Below are 16,492 nucleotides of genomic sequence, written 5' to 3'. Positions count from 1 at the left end.
CCTATGATGCTGCTTGGCCTGCTGTGTTCATCCAGCTCTGCACCTTGTTGTCTCGGATTCTCTAGCATCTGCAGTTCCTACTATCTCTGAAGGAAAATGTATGTATTTTTGGTCTGATTAGCTGATTGATTTGAATTTGACATTTGTAAGATGCATAATTGCAATAACAGTGCTTGGGACAAAGTTACCGTGTAGGGAAATTAAACTGGTATTAGTGCAGCTGTTGGCAGGATAATTGCTTGTTTGTGTGATCATTCGGAATTGAATAAAAGAAGTTCACCCTTACAAAATTTCCAAAAGTGCACCAAGCCTCCAATGTCTCCCATTTGACTCCCAAATTTTACAGGGCAAGGATGAAGAGTGAAAGAAACAAAACACCATTTCTCTCCAGCACTGCCACGTATGTCTGTAATGGACACAGTTCTGGTTTTGTCCCATAGCCCCTGTTCACATCAAAGCTGTTTTTGATTTTGAAAACCTTGCACTCAAAAGTGATGATTTATTGCAGTAAGTAACTCAGGAGTCACTCCTCCTTTTGCCTTGTGGGGAAAAGCCGGCTGCATTCCTTTTTCTGATGAAGGGTCAAGGCCCGAAACATCAGCCTCTCTGCTCCTATGATGCTGCTTGACCTGCTGTGTTCATCCAGCCCTGCACCTTGTTGTCTTGCATTCATCATTGCCTCAGCTTTCTTTTTCCCACCTGTACCCCAATTTGCCATTGAGGTAAAAACCAAAGGGAAAATATAAACACGTTTTAAGCACATTGCATTGGATGAGGTCATTCCCATAATCTGAATTTGGGTTCAAGGGTACTTTTGTGATCATAGCTTGCAAAAGTATTGTCAAGATCACCAGATCTCAGTTAGGTCCAAATTGTGCCACATATTTTTTTATTCACATGTTTCAGTGATGATCTATATGGCCTATATTTTTCCTCCCTTTTTGTTAGACCAGTGGTTCTCAAAAGCTTTGATTGAAGAACCACCTACAAAGGTAATTTTGGACCTCTCTAGCCACCAAAATAACATTAACACGGATATGCTGCCTTTACATTTAGACAATTTAGTAATGCTTTTAAGAAAACAGATGTTTACTGTCGGCTATGCAGGTTGTTCACCACTATTTTTTTGTAACGTATTAGGATGAATTTGTTACTGATCAATAAATCCATGAAATCGGAAAACAGCATTCACTTTTGGCAGATCCATGAAAATACTTGATAGGTGTAGCTGCTGGCCAATCCTAGAACTAACTTGTGCTGTACCCAATCTCACTTCAAACTGCTTTAGATAAATCTGTTCCAGTGCTTAAACTAAGGTCAGGAATTGACAATCAAAGGGTTACGCGCCTTATAAATCTTTTCCCGGTCCTTTTCCAACTTTGCTTCCACTCCTCTGTTCTCCCATTGCAAAGAGTTTGCCTCCAGCCTGCCAGCCCTTGGCTTAACTTGAACAACTTCTTGTGGTCAAAAGAGCATAAGAACAAGGAGCAGGAGTGTAGGCAGTTCAGCCCCTCAAGCCTCCTGCATCATTCAATAAAATCATAATTGATCTCATCTTGGCCTCAACACCACATTCTTGCCTGTCATTCATTAAGGGTCACTCTAACTCAGCCATTCTGTGTTCCTACCCCTGTCCCAAAGTTTTCTGTTCCTGATCCTCAAAATGTATCCTCCTCCATGAACACTTTGCCCCATGTTTATTATCCACCAAAACACTCGCAGGTGCTCTTCTGTATATGTTACTCCCAGCACAGTCATTTTCACCTATTCACACTTCTCGTTAGCACCCATTCAGCATTTATCGCTCAACAAAAAAAAACAAAGAGCTGCAGAATCTGAAGCAAAAACAGAAATTGCTGGAGAAACTCAGCAGGTCTAGCAGCATCTGTGGAGAGAAAGCAAAGTCAGTGTTTCAGATCTAGTGACCCTCCTTCGGGACCGAGATCTGGGTTGATGAGGGGGCAAGTAGATACTACATTTTGGTGGCTACAATCGCTCTGCTTGCTGGTCATTTACTTGAAGCATTAACCCGATCTGCTTTTCCACAGATGCTGCCAGACCTGCTGAATGTTTCCCACAGTTACGTTTTTTTACAACAGATTTCAACCATCAGCCATATTTTGCTTTTCTCTTTTGACTTGCTGTTTCGGCAGGGGTGAATCAGCTGTGTGGTCTTCTCACTTTTTTCTTATTTCCATCATCACCACTGCAGTGATTGTAATGAGGTCAGGCAGCTGGACCTCATTGAATATGAGTTCCCTGATTGGGGCTGTTAATCTGATCCAGTCAGGGAGCTCTGGCTGACAGACAAGAACAGGAGTGCCAGGTATCCTGTGCACTCTGAGGAGCCGAATCAGTGTCGAGGACTCTCCAGGTGTAAATAAAGGTTGACTAGGTGATGGTGGAGTTAATTCAACAACCACAGCCCATACTGAGCTTCTGATCTTAATCTGCACCAAACAGGTAGATGACAAGTGGAGATTGTGGCCTGGCCCCGTGGCTGGGTTAACGCGTACTTTATATCTGGGTGGTATCTCATGCCTCCTGATAGTGAGCAAAAGGGCACTGGCAGAAGCTTGATGGCTTGACAATCGAAGCAAAAGTCTGTGCTGAGTTGAATAACCGTGGTGATTATATACGCAGCTGGTCTTGACACATTGTCTGCCTGCGTAATGCTGTGCAGTTTTCTACAGTCCTTTCATACTATTCATGCACTTTGGTGTTCATTTCACTTCACGTTTTTTTTTTGTAAAGCTTTCAATTAAGAATCTGTTGGGAAATTTTCGTATGCAGGCAGCCTTGAGACTCGGACATCTGGAAATTCCTGAGAAATGCAAAAAATCCATTTGCTGAAAGGGTAAAATACGGGTCAAACTGGTAGTCTGTGTTCTTGTCATTGTATTACCAAAATTATGCATCTTTCCTTGTCGCCAAAAACATCGCTGATTGTGCGCACGACTATCATCACTATGTCAGCAATGGAAGTAAAAGGCTCCATGTGTGACAGTCTACTAGAAAAGAGTGACCTATAGTTTAATTCAGGCTGAAATGGAGGTTGAAGCGAGACCCTAGAGGGATATACATTGCTCAGGAAATGAAAGCTATCAGATTTTGTTTTCAACTCATCACTCTCAGATCAAAGTATCCTCCTTGTAATTTTTTTTTGCAAAAGGATAACAGGCAGATGTCTTGCTGCACTTCTTAAGGGATCCTTTTGTTAAAATTGCAGTTCGGTTGATTAGAATTGAGAGTGTGCTATGAAGCAAGGGTTGGCAATTTACAAAACAAGTGCAAGTTTGTTTCGTAGGCACTGCTGATGAGGCGGATCATTATTGCTCTTTCCTTGTGGCCATGCGAAAGTGGTAACATATCTACCTGCTTTATTCTTGTTCTTACTCCTGGTTTGATACAATTAAGCTTAAAAGGCCATATCAGGAAATCATGGATAGTTCAGAGTCATTACAGTTGGAGTGGGGCTTAGTCATATTGAGACCTGTCTCTTGCCCAAAGAACAGTAATGAAGTGCCTGCGTTTTTTATATAAATCCTAAAGCTTCATAGTCACTTTCAGAGGGTACTTCCATTGCTAGATTTTTTTTAAAAGACTGAATTTGAGCTCTCAAGTTTCCATCCTGGGATCTGAACTGGAGTTCTCCGATTATTAGTTCAGCAATGTCACTAGACTATTGTACTTGGTTAATTTCAGTGTTTTGAAGCAGTATATCAAAAGTCAAAAATAGTGAATCTTTATACACACACTTTGATTTGAGAAATAACTCTGTCAGATTGTCAAGTTGTTTCTCCTACATCACAGTGTACCTGTAAGATCCATCATTTTGAGTTGACTTGCACTCCTTAATACTACTTTATTAATAGCACAGTAAGAATCATAGATTAAGGAGATTTATCTTCAGGACTTGTATTGCTAGGTCTGAGTCAGATGAAAGGTGAGTAATAGAGTAATTTCATAATAGATGCACTTGAACAAGTTGACTGTACATCTTCTCAGCTTAATAAATGGTTTGATCAGAGGAAAGAAAAACACCAACAACGAAAGTTAAGAACATTCTCAAGAATGTCAGAGATAATCTGCAAGTGGCCAATTCTAAATTGAGATGAGGGCAGCCATTGAAACATTTAGCTTATCATTCCAATATAGAAATTGATTCTCCCAGGATGTTCCTTAATATGTAATTGCTTGAATGACTCCAGAGTTTTCAGCCATCCAGGTAATAATATTTTGTGTATGTGCGTGTGTCTGTGTGGAAATCCATCGTTTGTGACATTTACCTTTCACTTTTGTGACTCTGTCTGTGATCTGCAGTTGTAATGTAACTTGAAATAATGCTTACATTTATCCTGATCTTATGTACAACTCTACATACTGCTCCAGTCATTCACTTCCTTTCAAGGCAGAAGTGGCCCAGCTTTTTAAACCTTTGCTCATAACCTTTCTATAAAGAAACAACCCATATCAAGGAAAGAAGTTGTCTAGAAGGGAGTATTCGGCAGAACTTTTCCCACTAGCTGCTCAATATGGATGTAGGAGATCTACTAGCTGCTTTTGGTGTTTAGATTTAAGAGGGAAACAAGAGAAAGATAAGGCCATGCCTTTGATTCCCTACTTGGTTGGAGAGTTACTCGTGTACGTTAGTTTTATGTTTCAGTATTTCCTTTCACATGGAATGCACGTCCATTGACTGTGAAATGTAACATTTTAGTGGACCATTTTTTCTGGGTGATGCATCATCATCAATCAATGTGGGAAGGTAGAGTTGAAATTGAAGATCATGATCTTGAGGTTGGAGGAGCTGTAAGGTCTCGTTCTGTTATTTTTTTTTGGTTCACTCACTGATGAGGAATGACATCCATAAAATTGACTTCATAGACAGACAACAAACCATATCAGAATTTTGCTTAGTCTGTTTTCCAGTGGTGCTTCTCATATTTTGAATGCTTGGCGATGGCTCAGTGGATAGCACTTGCAATTCATAGTCAGGAAGTTGTGATTTCAAATCCCCCAACAGAGATAAGCGGCTAAAATCAGGACTGAGGGAGTGCTGCACTGTCTAAAATCTTGTATTTTAGATTACAGCATAAGTCATCTCTGCCCTCTCGGCTGAACGTAAAAGATCTTTAGACACTTAAGAAGAGTAAGGAAGTTTACACTGGGTTGTTGCTTATCACTGAAAGAGCATCACAAAAGAAATTATCTGGCCATTATTGAATGATACTTTTGGGACTTTAATGGATAACCTTGGTTACAGTGTTTCCTACCTTACAGTAATAACTGCACCTCAAAAGTACTTCATTGTGTGTAAAATGCTTTGAGATGCTGCAAGATCACAAAGGACACTTTTCGACGCAAGTATTTCCATTGTTAAAAAACCAAAATAACTGCATATGCTGGAAATCTGAAACAAAAACAGAAATAACTGCAAGATCTCAGCAGACCTGGCAGCATCTGTGGAGAGAAATCAGAGTTAACGTTTTGGATCCAGTGACCTTTCTTCACAACAGAAGTTCTAAGTTCTGATCAAGGATCAGTGGTCCCAAAACGTTAATTCTGATTTCTCTCCACAGATGCTGCCAGACCTGCTGAGATTTTCCAGCAATGTCTGCTTTTATTTCCATTGTTACTTTAATTTCAAGTTTTTAATTTATTTTCTGTCCCTTCTTGAGCCAAATCATAACCAACTACATCCGAATTGTTGTTTTTCAGTTTCTCTTTGAATGTATTTTTCTTGTGATTTTCTGGACTACATTTTGTCTTCAAGTGTTGTGCTTATTGCTGATTATTACTGTTCTGACAGGTGAATGGCATTGATATAACTGGGAAAACGCAGGAGGAGCTGGTTGCAATGCTGCGCAGCACGAAACATGGAGAAACAGTCGCTCTTGTGGTTGCTCGCCAAGACGACGTCTTTGTGCCTCGTGAATTGGTAATGTACAATCAGTCTTTGTTCTCAAAAGCAGGAGTGTGCTATTATCACGTGACTTGAGCAGGATATGTGAAGCGGATCTTCACTTAACTTGATTTAAAGTGACGTGCAAGTGAAGCAATAGTGATATGAGAAGAAGTTTTTTCACACTGAGTAGAATGCACTGTCTGGAAGTATGGAGACAGATTCATTTGAGGCGTTCAAGGACATTGGGTGGTTATTTGGATAGAAATGGCGTGCAGGGATATGGGGTAGGCAAGAGATTGGCACTAGGTGCAAGCGTAATGGACCAAGTGGCCTCCTATAACGATTCTGTGATAGAAGACAGTGGAATGCTGGAATCTCCTCCACTGAAAAGCTGTTGAGCCAAGTTATGTTCAAGATTTTAAAAAAAGAGATTAATAGATTTTTATTAGATCAGCGTATTAAGGGTTGCTGAAGTGAGCGGAGTTATGATGCAGATCAGCCATGATGTAATGGAGTGGCGCTGCAGGCTGGAGGAACTGAGTGGTTTCGTCACTTAACCTGTAATGTTAACACTGTGATGTGTAAATGTGCGTTTGTATGTTTCTCAACCTTTTAGAAAACTCACGTTGTTGCCACTTAGAATCTGACTGTAGCACATAAAGAATGCCCTATACCCTTGTCACGTTTGTTCCTGCCATCTCTATGAATGTTTCAATTAGACCTGATAGTCTGCACTGTACTCGGCATGTCCATAATGGATAAAATGGCTATATAATGTGAAAAATTCCTAGTGTTTGATGATGGAGTTTCAAGAGGTAATTTAATCTCCGGGCCCTGCTGAAATTTTTAAATGACTTGAGCTTTGCTCTTGTAATTTATGACGTCACCTAAGCTGATGATCAAATTACTGCCTTGCAACTTATTACCAGACATTCTATTACCTTCTGCTTATTTCACTTTTGTCTTGAATGCATTTTCAAATAAGTTCATTATTAGAAAAGATAGTATATTGTTGAGAGTTGGCTTATTAAATCCATCTAGATGAACAGCAAAAAAATACTATGTGCACATGAAGATACATTTTAGATGCTTTTTCAAGACAGTATCTTTTTGCCTCCCATTATTTTTTTTTCACCCTCACTGTCCTTTATTTTAATGTTTCTCTCTCTTGATCCTTTGTTATCTTTTAATGCCTTTAGATTCTGAAGCAGCCCAGCAGGGTTCCTCCTGTTGACTGTCTTTATTGTTTGCTGAATCTCTGTCTTTTATTCTTGTACAACTTCAACGTACCTGGCACGCTATCTGCCTCCTGTGTCTCCTTATACAAACTCTGAGTTCTGTTTCCAGATTTGATGCGGGTGACCTTATTTTGCACTAAATCCTGCGCGAGGAAGGAAGGAAGGAAGGAATGGATTTCCTACTTTTGTTTGACTTTTCTTATTATCTATTACAGAGAGCATTTTGGGGATAAAAAGGCTGTCTGTCTCTTCCCATCTCTTTGTTGTTTGCCTCCCTCCTTTAGAATTATTGCAGAGCAGTCACTTTTCCTGGCCACATGCTTATTGGGTTTGAAAGCTGTGGTATCCATTTTCTGCAATCTTGTATCTGAAAATGACTTTTTAAAGAAAATCACTGACATGTCAAAAGTTCTTATAGGCATATGCTGTGTTTGCCGTAGAGCTATATGAAACTGAGAGGTGAGCTTTAATGCAGCTCTATTCAAAAGTATGAGGATAAAAGGAGTTAGAAACATGAAGGATGACAATATTTATTGTTGTAAATGCTGGTTTTGTACCTAGTGCAACAAGCCATTTGAGCTGGGCTGATTTTGCACTCCTCTGTCCTTCCAGATCAGGGGCACAGCTAGATTGAGACCCAACAACAACCCATCCAACAGTGCTTAATTCAGCATTCTCTTGTTTAGGGATCTTGCAAATTATTTCTGCATTTAATTTCCTTGCACCTTTGAGAAAGGGAACGTCGCCTTGGAAGCCTGACTAACCCATTCAGTTAAATGGAGGATAGAATTTATGATGCAGACCAAAGGACCCTAATAAATGAAAGGGAAGATTGGGTGTTGAGAGGTCAGTCATGAAAATTGAGACGTTTTCGAGTTCTGTTAATCAAAAATATTTTTTTCTGCTGATGCATTTTATACCACTTTTAGGATGTAGGTGAAAAGTAGAAAAGTACTGTGGCTTAGTGTAGTTTATCCTTTCATCTTTCAAGCCTTCTTTTAAATGTAGCCTGGACTTATGGGTTGAATTTCTCTCTCTCCTGCATTTTAAATATAATTGAAGTAAGATTAATGAGTCTGTACTTGCCTATGTCAATCTTGTCACCTGATTTGACTATTGAAACACATCAGTATACTTCCCAAGCTACAGGTACCTCTCCAGTGATGCCTCAGTAATGATTGCCAATGCCTAAAATGGCCTTCATAGATCCTTGGAATGATCACAGCAGTAAGAGAGATATTCAACTGATTGTGTCAATGCAATCTCCCTGCTGCAGCAGAAGCTCAACTAGTTACAATTCCCTGCCCTTTCCCCTTATTTTTCTTATTTTTTCCAAGTTTCTCATCCAATTCCCTTTTGAGAGCCATGATTGAATGTACCTGCACCACACCGTTTGTGCTGTGTATTGCAAATCTTAACTAATTGCCGCACTAAAAGCTCGCTTTTCCTCATGTCAGCATTTTTTTTCTTTTGCCAATCATTCTGAATGGTGTCCTGTAATTTTCCATCCTTTTTTATTTGACGGGGCCACATGCTTCTTATCTACTCTGTCTAGACCTCCTCGAGATTTTGAACTACTTGATCAAATCTTCCCTCAACCTGCTCTTTTTGTAATGAGGAAGGACCCAGCTCCTCCAGTCCATCCATGAAAGAAAGGCACCATTACAATAATCATGGGGGACTTCAAGTGCAGGTGGACTGGCAAAATCAGGTCGGTAGCACATCTTAAGAAAAGGAATTTTTGAAAGATTTTTTTTTTCCCTTTTGGAGCAGCTTGTGGTACAGCCCACAAGGGAAAAGGCAGTTCTGGATCTGGTGATGTGTAATCATTTAATGATGTGGAACATAATCCCAGACTAAACTAGTCCCATTTGCCTGCTCCTGGTCCATATCCCTCCAATCCTTTCCTATCCATTTACCTATCCTTCGCTTAATTAGGGAAGGGATCCGTCAGGTCCGTGACCATAATATGATAGAATTCACCCTGCAGTTTGAGGGGGAGAAACTGGAACCAGCCTTAATGGTATTACAATTGAGTAAAGGTAACTATAAAGGCATAAGAGAGGAACCGGCTAGAGCTGATTGGAAGGGGAGCCTAGCAGGGAAAATGGTGGAGCAACATCTGGGTTTAATTCAGGAGCGACAGCAACAGAAATTCATCCCAACAAAGAAGCAGCAAACTAAAGGGGAAGGCAAGGCAGTCATGGCTCACCAGGGAAGTTGGGGACAGTATAAAAGCAAAAGAAAATGAATACAATGTGGTGAAGCTTAGTGGGAAGCCAGAGGATTGGGAAACCTTTTAAAACAATCAGAGGATAACTTAAAAGGGCAATAAGGGTGGAGAAAATGAAATATGTGAATAAGCTAGCTAGTAATCTCAAAGAAGATTGTGAGAGTTTATTTTGATATCTGAAAGGTAAGGGAGAGACAAGAGTGGACCCTGGACTGCTGGCAAAAGAGGCTGGAGAAGTAGTAATGGAGAGCAAGGAATTGGTGGAGGAAATGAAGAGATATTTTGCGTCAGTTTTCACAGTGGAAGGCACCAGTAGCGTACCAGAGCTTCAAGAGAGTCATGGAGCAGAGGTGAGTGTGGTGGCCTTCATGAAGAATCAAGTGCTGCGCAAGCTGAAAGGTCTGAAGATGGATAAATCACCCAGCACAGATGGACTACAACCCAGAGTTCTGAACAAGATAGCTGAGGAGATTGTAGAGGTATTGGTGGTGATCTTTCAGGAATCACCAGAGACAGGAAGGGTCCAAGGTGACTGAAAAATGGCTAATGTAACACCCCTGTTTCAGAAGGGAGCGAGACAACACAGGAAATTATAGACTGGTTAGCCCGACTTCAGTCATGGTGTCATAAAGTTATACAGCGCGGAAAGAGACCGTTTGGTCCAACCAGTCCGTGCCGAACATAATCCCAGATAAACTAGCCCCACTTGCCTGCTCCTGGTCTATATCCCTCCAAACCTTTCCTTTTCCTGTACCTATCCAAATGTCTCTTAAACATTGTAATTGTACCCACATCCACTACTTCCTCAGGAAGCTCATTCTACACGTGAACCACCCTCTGTGTAAAACTTTGCCCCTCGTGTCTTTTTTAAATCTCTGTCCTCAAAAATGTGCCCCCTAGTTTTGAAATTCCCCATCCTAGGGAAAAGACAACAACCATTAATTCTATCTATATCTCTCATTATTTAATAAACTTCTATCAGGTCGCCTCTGAACCTCCTATGGTCCAGTGGAAAAAGTCCCAGCCTATCCAGCGTTTCTTTATAACTCAAACCTTACGTACCCAGCAACATCCTGGGTAAATCTCTTTTGAACCCTCTCCAGTTTAATAATAATCTTCCTGTAACTGGCTGACTAGAACTGAACATGGTATTCTAGGAGAGGCCTCACTGATGTCCTGTACAACCTCAACATCATTACAACAAGGTGCAGAGCTGGATGAACACAGCAGGCCAAGCAGCATCATAGGAGCAGAAAGGCTGACGTTTGGGGCCTAGACCCTTCATCAGAAAAGTTAGTAAGATTTTAGTGTCTATTATTAAGGATGAGATTGCAGAGTACTTGGAAGTGCATGGTAAAATAGGGTTGAGTCAGCACAGCTTTGTCAAGGGGAGGATATGCCTGACACATCTTTTCGAATTCTTTGAGGAGGTAACAAGCGAGACAAAAGAGAGCCAGTGGATGTGATCTATTTGAGTTTCCAGAAAGCTTTTGACAAGGTGCCACACAGGAGACTGTTAAATAAGATAAGAGCTGGTGGTGTTGGGGCAAGGCACTGGCATGGATGAAGGATTGGTTAACTGGTAGAGGCAGAGAGTGTAGATAAGGTGGGTTTTTTTTCAGGATGGCAGCTGGTGACTTGTGGAGCTCTGCAGGGGTCAGTGTTGGGACCACAGCTATTTATGTTATACACTAGCGACCTGGATGAAGGAATTAAGGGCATCGTTGCTTAGTTTGCAGATCTCACAAAGATAGATGGAGGGACAGGTAGTGTTGAGGAAGCGGGAGGTTGTGGAAAGTGGGTGTCAGAATTGGACACAACACTCCAGCTGAGGTGGAACCAGCGTTTTATAATGTTTCAGCATAGCTTCCTTGTTTCTGTACTCAGTGGTAGCATTTTAGGGGCTTGGAGTGGGGGGTTGAAACAAGGCAGGTGAACCATAAAGTAAGCCACTGTGCTGACCTCCCCTTAAATTATTTTGCAAGTGGTGAGTGAGGTTGCAGGTAGAGTGCCCACACATGGCCCAGTTAAGGATCCCATTTCCACAACCTGTCAAATGTAACAGGTGGTGGGAGAGGCCTGTGCAGAATGGGCATCCTGAATAGGTTTGTCCTTTGCATGCTGAAGACCAGTCAAGGTTGAGATGGTTGGTGGTGTCAGGGGGCTTGGTTTCATGTGCTTTCTTTCCAGGTCCCTGGCACCTATTGGGAGCAACCTTCACCCCCCCAGCCTCCCCACACCAGCAACAGCCAGACAGGCCTTGATAAGATTTTATATTTAACTGGAGGTCCAGGTCCATTACCAGACGACCCTCCTTGGCCTGGCTGCAGCACCAACAGTGGCCAGAACTCTTCTGACTGGGGTCAGGGACTATGTGGATATTTTGGGACTATGGTGACTTTACTTCCTCGATGAAGCATCACTTCCTCCTGAAGAGCAGTAAAAGTCTCACCTTCAAGACACTGAACTTCCCTCAGCCCTCAATTCATTCCACACATGAACCACTTTGTGTAGAAAAATTGCCCCACATGTCTTTTTTAATTCTTGCTCTCTTCACCTTAAAAATATGTCCCCTAGTCTTGAAGTCCCCACCCTAGGGAAAAGAGACTTGTCATTCTGCCTTTCTACATCCCTCATGATTTATTAACCTGTATAAGGTCACCCCTCAACCTCCCAGGCTGCAGTGAAAAATATCCCAGCCTATCCAGCCTCTCCCTGTAGCTCAAAGCTTTCTATTCCTGGCAACATCCTGGTAAATCTTTTCTGACCCCTCTCCAGGGCTTGATAATATCCTCCTATAACAGGGTAACCATGACTGAACACTACTCCAGAAAAGGCCTCACCAACATCCAGTACAACCTCAACATGACTTCCCAAGTCCTATACTCAAAGGTCTGAGCAATGAAGGCAAGCGTGTTAAAACATCTTCTTAATCTCTTTATAAAGTCCACGTTTCTGTTTACCTCTTAAATTTCTTTTTCTAACCTCCTGTGGCACCTTTAATAAGCTGCGCACTTATACCAACCGTTTTCTGTGTTCCTGGACCCCACTTAAAAATGTAGGTATTTCTAATCAACCTATTCACAGATGTTAATACTTAGAGCAGGTAGGACTTGAACCCAGACTTTCTGACTTAGAGGTAGGGAACACTACCACTGCGTCATGAGCACCCCTGAATATTGCTTCTCCTCATACTTCTTTCCAGCATTTGTCAATTCACACCTCCCCAGATTAAGTTTAATCTGTCACATGTACACCAGCCTGTGTTGTTTTTGCAGTTTATGGCTATCCTGTTCATGGCTCAAAATGCCTGGGTACTCAACCATCCTAGATTCCACAGGACCGCGCTCGTAATTTGGTTCATCTGGGTCATGCCTGCCAGGAATAATCTTGTTTTCTGTATCTGCTGCCTCTGCTTTCTGAGCGTATGTATGTGCTTGTGATGCGTCAGCTTACTTGTTGGGGTTTGTGAAGAGAGGTACCGATTGGGTGCCTGGAGAGGTCCTGGGTGGGAGTATCCAATTTGAGGCTGTTTGCACCAATAACCCCCTTGTCACCCATCCCTGCGTTGCAGTTTCATCAGTACTCCCACCACTGCTTGAGTGCAAAAATGTCTGTTAATTTGTTCCCAGAGAATGGGTTAGCCTACACAAACTTCCAGATTTTGTGTAATTGGAAAATTTTGAAATTGGTCACTGTGTGCCGAAATCTAGTTCATTGATGTGGATCAAAAAGCAGATTATGCTTGTAAGAACCGCTCTGGAACCCCACCATTTGACTTCATGCACTCTGAAGACAATTATCCACTACTGCTTGGACCACTTTGTATCCAATCTGACACTTTTACTCACCCTTTTGTTCCGTGAGCTTCAAACTTTGCTGGCCAAAGTATTATAAGACACTTTATATGGGCTTTTACAGGTCCATGTGCACCATATTAACTACATTCCCCTCGTCAACAATCTTTGTTACCTGATCAAATATTTCAGTCAAATTAGTTACCATGATTTGCCTTTTACTCACTTGTACCGGTTTTCCTTAATTAATCTACAATGTCCAAGCATCTCTTAATTTTTCTGTAGAATTATTGCTTCTGAAAGCTTTCCGGTCTTTGAGATTAAACTGTAGCTGCTGGGCTTAACCTTCCTTGTCTCTTTCAATACTTTGAGATAAATGCCATACACACCTGCAAGGTATATTGGTTTTAAGCTCTTGTCACCGTGTCAGGGACTTCCATGTTATTTATGTCAGTCAGAACTGACGACTCTCTATTTCCATACAGAAGTCCAAAGGATTTGAGCCACGTAAGAGGAAATAGATTAGAGGACTTGCATATGTAAGGAGGGCTAAGTTAAGATAAACTCTGTTGAAGGTTGACACAGTCACTGGAATATTCCATGCAAATGACCACATCAGTTTTATTATGTTGTTTTCTACGTAGTGTCAGCGTGTTCTCAGCTACTTCCCTGACGTGACCAGTGCTAGTAGCTTGGGTTTTATGCAACATACGTAAGACAATACATAATATTCTTCATACCAACAATATGCTAGTTGGTATAAATTCAACAAGCTCCATCAAAACATTAACTGTAACCATTTGGTACATTTGAAACAATCGAGTCCTCTTACGCTTACATTAAACATAAGAGATCTGAAAATATGTCACCAGTTAAGTTCTATGCTTTGAATTTCTTTGGCAGGCTGAACATGGAAGCGTGTAGTTATATAAAAAAAGCCACAACACATGTTTAAACCCCCACCCCCAACCCCCTCCGCAATCATTCTATATTGCAAGAACAGTAGTGAAAATTGGATGTTATAGGCCGAATTCAATTAAATCACATACATACACAAACATATGAATTAGGAGCAGGAGAATGCCATTTAACCTCTTGAGCCTGCTCCACCATTTAATAAGATCATGACTGATCTGACTGTGGTCTCAACTCCACTTTCCTGCCAGCTCCAGATACACTTCGAGTCACTTGTTAGTCGAGAATCTGTATATCTCTGTCTCAAAAATATTTAGTGACTCTGTGCATTCAGACCTTGAAATTGTTGATTCATTATCGTCAATTTTCAATTCAGGATTTTGTGGAATTGTGAGAAGCCTTCCTTCTAAAAATAGAGCAGTGTGTGAGAGACAGTGTGGTGAGGTTAGAGACTGCAGTTCTGTTTTGGTCTTTTAATCTTGCTTTTATTTTTGATGATCTGTTGTGAAATGATATATCTGACTCAGCATGCACGTTATAGTTTTGTGGCAGAACACTTCAGTAGAAGTGTACAAAATCAAGAGGGGTTTGACTGTAGTTCGGGAGAAACCGTTTCTCTTGGCAGATGTACTAAACAAAACAAAAGTGCACCACTGCAACTCAGCAAGGCTTCTTCAACAGCTTCTTCAAACCCAACATCTCAACTTTCAGAAGGGCTGCAACTGCATAGGCAAAGCCACCACCACCTGTCTGTACCCCTTCAAACCACACACCATCCTGATTTTGACTTGTATCATCAAACTTTCAGTCTAGCCGGATTTGAATCCTGGTACTCCATTCCCTAACAGCAGAGTGTGTGTACTTCCACCACACAGACTACAGGAGCTCAAGAAGGTAGCTCACCACCACATTCTCAAGGGCAATTAGGGACAGATAACAAATGCTGCCCTTTCCAGTGATATCCATAAATAATATATATTAAAATACTCAAAAGCAGAAAATTCTGACAGGTTTATCAGCGTATGAACATTTATGGTGCAGGCCCTTGTCTGACTGCCCTTCTTTATCTCTTTGACGCTGTTGCATGTTCATGACGCATCTCTTTATGAAGTCTTTCCACATTAAGGCGTTATATAAATAGAAGCTTTTGTCAGTATTAGAACTTACAGGAACTACATCTGATGTTAAGTGTCTTTTACCTTTTTTGGGAAGATTATGGAACTTCCGCCAAACATTAATGGTCGTCAGTGTACTGTTAAATTACCATTTTTCCACTCTCTTTGGTAATGCTGACTCAACAAGTAGTTGCACTCCTTGACAGGAAATAGTCTTCATATCCATAAGTGCTATTTTTTTGAGCAGGTGTGTAACTTCATGTAGGATATACAGCCGATGCAAGGAGTAGAAGGGCAGTGATGCAGATCTGCATCTGCCAGAGCACAGACAATTTAATGACATAGATGCAGGGGTAAGGAAGAAGAGATTTAATGTCTCCTCTATAACTCTCCATTGTTCTGCCAACCCTCGCTTCTGGAGGTTTTATTTTATTCACTCATTCACTGGGCCAGCATTTATTTCCCTTCCTTCGTTGCCCTTGTGGAGGCAATGGTGAACTGACACCCTGAACTGCTGCAGTCCACGTGCTGTAGGTCAACCCACAATGCCGTTAGGAAGGGAGTTTCAGGATTTTGACGCAGCAACATTGAAGAAACAGTGACATATTTCCAAGTCAGGATGGCGAGTGGCTTGGAGGGGAGCTTGCAGGTGCTGGTGTTCCCATATATTGGCTGCATTTGTTCTTCTTGTCTGTCCAAGTGACTTGGAAATGCAAGTCAGCAGCCGTGCCCAAGTTTTTTGAGTGGCTCAATGCTAGGCAGTGAACATTATCTTACAGCATAAACACCTGAATGCCCCAAAGAAGTGGGGGAGAAGATCCGATGCAGTAGTCTCTGCAACCGGCCACTTCTAGATGATGCTCTCCCTGTGGCAGAAGATGAGGTGGAGGCAGACTCCTTATCATGACTATCTGGGCCTTAGATGCCCACAGTGACTGTGCTCATTTTGATGATGCCAGGATGGCACATCCGAAAGTTGATACATCAGCAATACCAACGTGCGACCTCTGTTACAGAAGCTGACTCCGCAGGGACCTTGCCTTGGAGCAGTCACTGGGACAAATGGTGATCATGACAAACCTCTCTGTGCAGTGGCTCCCTCATTAGTAGTTATTGTCAGCCATCTTTTCAGGGTACCCTTGATCCTGGGAGAAGTGCACCACCTGGGACAAAGCTGGCATCTGTTCCACACCTGTCTCTGAGCCTATGTGTGTGTGTGTATGTATCACACACACACACACACACACACACACACACACACACACACACACACACACACATAGTAG

General features: G+C 41.7%; 1 protein-coding gene across 1 annotated transcript in view; it reads left to right on the top strand.

Annotated features, from left to right (window-relative positions):
- LOC109932140 (partitioning defective 3 homolog B) overlaps positions 1-16,492 on the top strand; it is an 851,675-nt gene that overhangs the window by 397,841 nt on the left and 437,342 nt on the right. The window contains exon 9 of the mRNA XM_048599077.1: positions 5,813-5,941. Coding sequence (XP_048455034.1) covers positions 5,813-5,941 — 129 coding nt within the window. The remainder of the gene's footprint in view (positions 1-5,812; positions 5,942-16,492) is intronic.

This window comes from Rhincodon typus, chromosome 7 (genome assembly GCF_021869965.1).
Source record: "Rhincodon typus isolate 14 chromosome 7, sRhiTyp1.1, whole genome shotgun sequence".
Taxonomy (NCBI): Eukaryota; Metazoa; Chordata; class Chondrichthyes; order Orectolobiformes; family Rhincodontidae; genus Rhincodon; species Rhincodon typus.
Note: the sequence above shows the minus strand (reverse complement) of the source record. Positions and strands in the feature narration are given on the sequence as shown.